This window comes from Cavia porcellus, unplaced genomic scaffold, assembly GCF_034190915.1.
Source record: "Cavia porcellus strain 051 isolate PalLab524CR breed Dunkin Hartley unplaced genomic scaffold, mCavPor4.1 scaffold_22, whole genome shotgun sequence".
NCBI classification, from domain to species: domain Eukaryota; kingdom Metazoa; phylum Chordata; class Mammalia; order Rodentia; family Caviidae; genus Cavia; species Cavia porcellus.
In genome coordinates, this window is record NW_026947505.1 from 48,287,053 (window position 1) to 48,296,392 (window position 9,340).

Consider the following 9,340-nt stretch of genomic DNA (forward strand, 5'->3'; position numbering starts at 1 on the left):
TCATTTTAAGGTAACTACAAAAAGTTTATTTACAGTATTTTTGTGTTTTTCTTTTATGCTTTACATTTTTATTTGTGTCAAAGGTATAAAAGACTCAATTTGTCAGACATGAACAAATCTAACTTATGAGCGTTCACCTGGAACAGAAATGACTTGTAAATTGGGAACTTACTTTATTATAGGCGGCTAACTTGGGAAGTAATTAATAGGCAGTCAGAAAGAGACAGGTCCTCAAGAAAATCATGCAGAAGATGAGAACACATCAAAACTTTGGTTGGTAACTTAAGGAAGAGATCAAAGTTACAATGGCCAGACCTGCATACTTCCCCGAGGGAGGAATGGAAATTTGAGATTATACAGTAATCGGTACCTCCCAGTCTATTAAATTCACATCTACACTAGACACTTGGATGGGTGACCAGAACCCCTAGACCCATCCATTCTTCAAAATGTTCCTGTTTTAGAAGTCATAGATAAGCCAAGAGTAATGATATCAGCTATATACCCTTACTGTGTGCCCTAGTGGATCAGTATTAGCTAACCAGCTACACCTGTAATCTTATTGGATGATTAGTTTGACCCACGTGGTAGCCACATCATGACCTTGCTCTACAAAAAACACTGTTGGAGACATGATCTCTGTGGCCACCCACTTTCAACACCCCTGTCTTTCAGAAGCTACCAATCTCTCAAAAAATCTTACCTGCTCTTAACTCCTTTTTCCCTGAAATTCATTCTTCACTTTGAGTTTGAGGCACATGCACCATATCACCTGACATCTATCAAATTGGGAGTTATATTTTTCCTACATCAATAATATCATTTAACAGTAATGTATATTTTTAAAAATACAAACAATCTTGTTTTAAAAAATCAATTGGGATGCCATTACTCTGGGGCTGCTCTAACACTTTTAAGTTTATATAAGCAAACCAAGGTCCAACATAAGCAAAATTAACCTGGAAGTAGGATCATTTCACTCTAATTAATCATATTTTCTTAGTCTTACTTCTATTATCAGCCCAATAGTTCATTATGTACTGTAAATTTTGATAAATGTTTAAAATTTTACACCGTGAAGTTAAACTTGAAAACTTATGAGATTTTAATTCCAAAAATAAATTGTAATAATAAATATCAAACAAGTTATAAAAACAAATGTAAATCTTAGAAAGGATATATGAAAAGGATTAAGAAAAACATATGACTGTTTAAATAAACAAGTGACATTTACCTTCAACAGAGACCAGACACAATCAATATGTCCATAAAAAATGCTCCTGTGCAAAGCGGTCCAGCCTGACTCCTTGTCTTTCACTGTTGGATCCACTCCTTTCTCAATCAGCCAATCCAACACTCCTTTCTTTCCACAGGAGGAAACGAGGTGGAGGGCATTTCTGCCAAAGGCATCTTTGATAGTTGCAGCATTGTAACAATGACTGGAGAGAAAAGCCTTAATCTGGTTTTCAGTCCCTTTTGTTACAACAGAAAGGACATCCAGAGCATGCTCCAGTGATCGACATTTTGATGTGCAGTCAGGAACAGAAGGATTCATCCTAATTGTTTCACTTTTTCAGAATAATCAGGCTGAGTAAGGCTGAGTTTTTAAAAATGGAAAAGCCAGGACATGAAATGTGCTATTTAGGAAGAATTACAAAGCATAAATTACCCTTTGGGGGTTATAACTGAAATCTTCACAGCAGTATTATAAAACTATATATCTTTGTATAATCTCTTTGACACTTAAATCAAAAAACTGAAAATAATTCTATATAAAGTTCATACAAATACAAGTTCATTTTTAAAAAATTCCACAGTTCATAAATTATTCCTGGAGTCCAGCACCAAGGGGGAGTGAGGAGGGGAACTCCCCCTCCACACTAACTGATTCTTCTAAATATCCATAATTGCGAAGGTGACCTGTAAGAAAAAGGAAGAAAGAATAAAAGATAAAATCTCTCACTTTCCATATTTTATAGTATAACCATTAACACATTTAAATGTGCTTAATGCCTAGTAAAAAAAAAAAAGCTAACAATTTTTTTATATCTACAGCATCTACACTGACATCAGTTACCCCTGCCTCCTTTTTCTCTGCTTTCAAGATTAAAATTAACCTCTAGAAGATGTGATTGAAATACATGGTATTTGTTTAAACTGAAATATATGGTGTTTGTGATTGAAAATATATGGAATTAATTTTTTTTAAAGTTAAAGATTCATTGTCATTAATTCCACTCAAAATTTTCCTCCTCACTTCAGTCACATTTACCCCATCGCTCTTGCCAGTTTCTGAAGCATTCTCAAGTCCTTTTTGATGGGCGCGGCTGTGCTGTAGTGACAGTCTTGATGTCCTGAATAAATTCAAAGCATGTACCTTGCAGGGCCATTTTTCATCTTTGAGGAAGAGCCAGAGACGGCCCGGGGTCAGATGTGGTGACACAGGTGGATGAAAGACACCACATGGTAACATTTGTAAACCTGCCTTCCCCTTGGACGGCACGCCGCACTAGCATTCAGCTTATCTTGGAAGACAAGAAAGCAAGCGGGCTTCCAGAAATGGTTCAGAACATGGCAAGCACAGGACAACTGCTCAAAGTGAAGGGGTATGTGAGAGAGATTAATGGTGATGTGTCCTCAGTGCTTTAAGGAGTCAATGTATTTTTCAATCACTCAATGTATGTCTGTCTGTACGTAGAAGTGACACTCTTTACTTCCAGAACTTTCATTTGTTTTCTCTTTCATTTTTCCATTCTGTAAGCTATGTCCCCACAGGCTCTCAACACATTTCAATCTACCATCTTTATAAGAATCCTCTACCAAATTGTACCTGCTAAAGCTACATCACCACAACAATAACCAACCAATACTCTTTATCAGTTATTTAATTTTTACTAACTACATGGAGGGCATTTTACAAACTATATTGATTTTTCTGCCTAAAAGGTATTACTCTACATAAAATGATAATTAAGAATATGAAAACGACTGGATAACTATCTGGAAAGAAGTAACTTTAGATGTTGTGTACCTTATACCTAAGATAAATTCTAGCTGGGTCAAAGATAAACATAAAAATATATATACATACAAGCAGTAAAGACACAGGAGACTTTTATAATTACAAAATATAAAAGGCCTTTCTAATATGATCTAAACATCTAAAAGTCATAAACTGAACATATTCACAGTTTAAAAACTATACAGAAGGATGGGATATAGCCCAACGACACAGCACCGGCCTAGAAGCAGGAGGTCCTGAGTTCGATTTCTGGTACAAAAAAAAAAAAACTATATAGAAATGCAGAGACAATAAGTAGAAAAATCTTTCTTAATATATAATCCCTACAAATCTTAACGTAGTTTTCAGGAGCAGACGAAAAACAGAAGACTGTTTAGACAGACACGTATGAGTCACTGTGTATGCACAGTAGGTATGAGTATTGCATCACACACAGGTATGAGACATTCCAAATCTAGCGTATCCACACCCACTTCAGATTACACTAACATACACTTGAGACCTAATAAACTTCCTGTTCTAACTACTGGATTTCCCGTCTCTGGAAATGAGGACCGTGAATTAGTTGATTCCTGTTTTCTAGCTCCAGTTTTCTTTCTACTCTACATTTCTTAATTTAACATAGTCCTTGTAAAAATTATCCCCCATAAAATGTTTATTTGAACCAAAAAATAAAAAAGTAGTAGATAGCTAGTAGGAAGAAAAATGAATCAAAGCCCCTACTTTAAAATGTTAAAACTGAAAAACATGACATTTGGTAAAACAGTCACATTAAATTAATTTCATTCTTTTGAAGCTATAAAATCTTGCCATTTTTACATGTTCAGAGTATGCCTAATAGCTGAAAGGAACTTATTGGTGAACCACTCAAACTCTAAAGGAAAGAATTAAAACAGAAAAGAATTCCCTTTTGTATATAATTTCAGCATTTAAAAGGAAAACAAAGAAGTACTAAATATAAAAATCATACCATACTATTATATAGAGAGAAGCACACACAGAATATGATGAACATAAATATTGAAGTGATTAAGAGCTAAGGTTCCCTACAGTCCTACATATTTGGATTCAAATATAGCAAAGCCAGCTGTTACCAGTTATGTAACTTTAAAACTTGTATGATCTCTCCAAGTCTATCTGAAAATGGAAACAGTGCATCCAAACACTCAGGGTTTTCTAACAATATATGAAACTACATACTACAATGCCCAGCCCTAAATATGTATTCAACAAGTAGTAGTTTTCATTACCAAAAGGCAATAAATTTTAATATCAAAATTCATGTTTGAATTTCAGTATCACCACTGCCTGATACTCCTCCAATGAAACTATGCTTACTAAAATTACTAGTGACCTCCAAATTACTGAACATTTTTAGATACTTGTACTTCTTATCTTACTAGCTGCCTTCTATGTTTCTAAGTCTTTAACCACATTCTCTTTGGGAATCTAGATGGGATCCTGAAAGCACAGGCAAAGTCCTATAAACATGGGATCTCTCTCCCACAATTTTCCTTACCCTGACGCTGGATTTTTCTCAATGTTCTATTCTCAATCTTTTTCTATTTCACCTTCTTCTTGCATAATTTCAGTTCATTTCAGGTTTTTACCTGTATAGTTACATGCTTTTGAAATCCCTGAATCTGTCTTCTACCTACATACTTCTCCTAAATTGCAGCCCATATTAATGTAGGCTATAAATACCTGTGTATTTTTAAAATGTTTATTGAAAAAGTAAAGGAAATAAATATTTATAAAAGACTTAACACTTATTAAATACTAGACATCACAAGATGTGTAATAAACAACATATACAATAGCATCTGTAAAGGAAAGTTAGAACTCAAACATAGATCTGCTTAACAATAAATAGATACGTTACATTTCCTCCTCTAAGGCATTAAGTTACAAGACATTATTAACAGAAAAATAAAGACCTAAATATTTTAGATACAGTGATAAAATACAGGTTCAGATTATAACACTGACGAATACACATGTGTAGTTTAACTGTACTGAATGAACAAAAATTTTTGTACATAACGGACTCTGGAGGAGTAGAGGAGATGACGATATGTTATTATAAACGTGTGGTAAAGATAAACTAAACCTTAAAAGATGAGTTTGTTTGCCTGATAAATTGAAGGAAGAACAACCCAAAACAGAGGCTATGGTACATATAAAAGCACTACAATCATCACGGTCCATTCCGAAAAGTCTAAATAGTTCAGAAGACAGAAAGGAGTGAGGTCTAAGTATAAGGAAGAGTCAGCTTTTGGACAGACTCATACACCTTCCCTTAGGAATAAAGTAAGTGAACAACTCAAAAGAATATTTAGGAACTCTGAACTGGCAAGATACAACAGTAACTACCATATTTATGGAATAGACAGGCCAACTAGGAAGAGGAGTAAAGGGTAAAACTGGGAAATCAATCATATTTTAGTGGGCAACATATTTCTAGATGTGATAAAGTATTATTCCTCTAATTATGATAGTAAACTAGTTGGGAACTTCTTTAATAAACAGATACTTTCATTTTAGTCTACTGAAGTTTATTATACTTCAGAAGCATTTTGGTTTAAAATCTAAAGGTCATTACACAAAATTAGCATACTAGAAATTCTTAGTACACCTAAATTTTTAATGGGCCATATCCATTTTCAAATTTTTTCTTAAACTGTGGTATGACTAAATTTTATTAAATCTTCTTTCTGTCTCCTCATTGTCTCAAAGAAGAATCAAACAATCAAAACAGCGAAGGGAAATAATCAGAAAGCCTGTGCATTTGTACTACACTGTAGGTAGTAAAGGTCAGTGTTGGCACTACCCATTTATAAAAGACATAAGCTTTCAGTATTTCCAATAAATTTCGAATTTCAAATGCTCTACTTCAAAGCCTCAGAAAAACGTGGTATTATAGCTGCTTCCTGAAAAAAAAAAAAAAAATACCCCGTTTGGCTAACCATAAGCGACATGTTAAAACTACATTGAAAAACAAGAGCCAAAAATGGCCTATGGCCAGGGTCACCTATTTCGCATCTGAATTAAAACACTTGAACTTGACAGCTAAGAATAAAAGGTCTGCGCTCTCTGGTCACACAGTTCCAAGAAAATATGTTTCTTTTTACAATAGTAGGCATTCCCCTCTAACTTCACTGCCCGCTTCTCACAGTCAGTAGCCTCCAAAAGTACTCAAATTTAGGACTCTACAAAGGGAGTAAGGGAGTAAGTGATAAGGAGTCCCCGGAACGGCTCCAAATCCACATCCAAAAGGAAGTGACACTAGACAACTACCAGAACTAGTAAAGTAACAACGTGGGAAGGCGCGTCCGGCTGACTGCAGCGCGGCCCCGACAGGCCATTCATTGGCTGACACTTGCAGAAGGGAGGCAGGGACCTGAGCCACCTGGCCGGCCCACGGGCAGGTTAATCAGCCTCGGCGCCACGAAGCACGCTCCGTGGGGCCCGCCATCGCTACAGCAGCCGGCGGTCCCTCGCACCCTCCGGAAGGCACACATTCTACTCGACCATGGCCCCCGGGCTGGCGGGACGCCGGCGCTGTTCTAGCCCGCTCGAAACAGTCGGCCGCGCAGCGCCTTCCCTCACCAGTCGCTAGATGAAACTGCGCAGGTGATATCCGCAGGGTCGGCATACAGCTGCACAGCAATTCATCCTCAGTGAAGGAAACTACAGAAACTGAAAGGCGCCAGGAGGAGCCAGTGCCCAGAGGAGGGTCAGCTCCGGACGCGGCTGCAAGTACAGCCGCGACTACAGGAACCTAGAGGAGGGTAGGGAGAAAGAGCCGGGGCAGGCGGAACTGAGGTATAAGACGAGCGATGATTGGCTGTGACTCGTATAAACCTCGTGACGATTGGCTAGCGCCTACCCAGAAGACCTAGCGTGGCAGTACCGCCCCCTAAAGTGGCCTTATTGCTGGCTCGGGTTAAGAACTTGAACCTTTGATCCTTGGGGCAACCGAGGTTGCCCGGGGGCGGGGAAAATGTGCTGCTGTGGACTCTAGGCCAGCAATGGTGATGAAGTGTTTCTGTCGGAATAAGCCATCTCTCAAGTAGAAAAGTCTGTCCCCTGGAACGGAAAGATCAACCCAACCTAATGCCTTCGGCATCCGATCGCCACGTAGCAGATGAATACTTAGACGTGTTGCCTAGAAAAGTTTCCACCCATAATCCAAGCAGTGGTGTCACTGCAAAAGCAAAGCCTCGCCACTCTGGCTAGTTTAACATCCGAGTCATCCGGGAGACTATCACTCCCGCGGTCAGAAGGCTGGTCATTGTGCGGCCGGCTGCCAACCGGATCACGCCACTCGGTGGTTGCCAGTGCCAGGCTTGCACGAAACTTTCCCCCTCTTTAATTCTAAATCTAAGAGCCGTTTGTAAAGTAGCTGAGTAAAAATTATTAGGGAAGAAAGACAAGCATCTATAAGGAATGGAAACATTACTGTTGAATGTCTAATGTGCAAGCACTCAGTAAACATTTGTTAAAGGTAGTATGACTCAGTCAGGAGTTGGCTCAGGCTCTGCCACGTTGTATATTGTGTAAGCCTTTTAGATTCCCGTTTCTTAGAGTAGGTTCAGCTCTACTCCCATATTTGAAGGCTTCGTGGAAGAGTAAGTTGCTAGTTCCAGAATACACAGCTTGTTAGTGAGGAACAAAAAGAGACTGACTGGGGTACAGCATCTCTGCTTCCTTTCCCAATACAATGTGATTTCTTTGCTTCCCTATTTTCTACTTGGACATGTAGCAAAATGCAGTCTGTAATGCAAAAACAGTGATTTTGAAAATAAGCTTCATCTAATAGCTTTCATATTCCTGATAAAAGCCAGTAATGACAAAGCTAAGGATATAAATGAATATTGCAGTAGGTTCAAATCTCTCTCGTATCTGGAAGAATTAGCTTTTTCTGACAGCTCAGTTTCCTGTTACAAAATGAGGCCAATAAAATATTTTGCAATACTGAAAATATAATGATATATAGAAAAAATATATAGAACTTAGCTGAATACTTAGCAAACAGTACACTGAAAAAATACTGCTGCTTTTGTAATTAAAATGTTTCCTTTGCAATTGAATTACTGCAAGGAGTCACTCATTCATTTAAAAATTGCCAGGTTTCAGGCACTTATAGTAAGCCCTGGGAATCCAATAATGAACAAAAATACATACAAAGTTAGATAATTGTAAATATAAGAATAAACTGCAACTTTTATTATTGTGCCAAAAATATGCTACAATACATTTCATTTAGCCACTGTCCTGTAGATTTTACTAACAAGCTAACTTTCCAAAGAAATGTCACTTGAACTAAGATCAGAAGAATGAGTTGGAGATAACTAAGAAAAATCATCCCAGGCCAAAGAAAGAGAACTTAAACCAACTTCTTGAAAAACTAGAAGCTTTCAAAGGTACAATAATTTATAGTACAGAATATTGTAATAATTAAGATAAATGAAATACAATTAATGAATATATTGTAGATGTTAGGGAGATATGGTTACCTATTTTGTTTGTGTTGTGTTTCGTTTTGTTTTTTGAGACAAGGTCTCACTATGTACTTCAGACTGGCTTTGAACTTACCATGGAGCCCATACTGCCCTCAAACTTGCAGCAATCCTCCTGTTTCATCCTCCCAAGTGCTAGGACTACAGGTGTGTGCCATCATGCCCAATTTAAAAATGTTTTTGTTGGTGTTTACACAGAAAGGATAAAATTAATTGAAATATAGCCATACCAGTAATTGTTTTTACATGGTGAGATTGTGGATAATTGGATAATAATTAATTTCTGTCATTTTGAACTTTGTCATTGCAATAATTAAATTTTACTTGGCTGATTAAAAATCAAACTTTTGAAAAGTAATTGACTAGAATTTCTAAAATAGATTTAAAAGAAAAAATAGAACTATAAATCTATAAAACTATAAAAGACTTTAGAAGATTATGGTGATTGAAAAGAGGCAAAGAGAATACTCTCGTCCAGGCATCAGGAAGAAATTTTAAAATATACATCATGTGTAATAAGGCCCTAAATGCTATTTTCTAAAATAAATTAATAGAGTCAAATAATAAATTAATAAATTAATAGAGCCTGTTACACACTCCTGTAATCCGAGCATTCAGGAGCCTGAGGCAGGAAGATCTCCATGATCAAGGCTAGACTGAGCTACATAATGAGATCATGTCTCAAAAATAAATTAATAATTCTGTCCTTCATAATAAAAATGTCAACTCAATCATTAGGGTACTGTGCTGTCTTTCAAGATGTTTGGGGGTAAGGAATGACAATGTTTCCCCTACT

The 9,340-nt window shown here is 36.9% G+C and overlaps 1 protein-coding gene across 3 annotated transcripts in view; it reads right to left on the minus strand.

Annotated features, from left to right (window-relative positions):
- Ibtk (inhibitor of Bruton tyrosine kinase) overlaps window positions 1-6,831 on the minus strand; it is a 78,267-nt gene extending 71,436 nt beyond the window's left edge. For all 3 annotated transcript variants that reach the window (XM_063233128.1, XM_063233129.1, XM_063233127.1), the window contains exons 1-2: window positions 6,632-6,831; window positions 1,235-1,920 (exon numbers count right to left, since the gene is read on the minus strand). In XM_063233128.1, the coding sequence (XP_063089198.1) occupies window positions 1,235-1,555 (321 nt within the window). In that variant the 5' untranslated portion in view covers window positions 1,556-1,920; window positions 6,632-6,831. The remainder of the gene's footprint in view (window positions 1-1,234; window positions 1,921-6,631) is intronic.
- Between the last annotated feature and the right edge of the window lie 2,509 nt (window positions 6,832-9,340).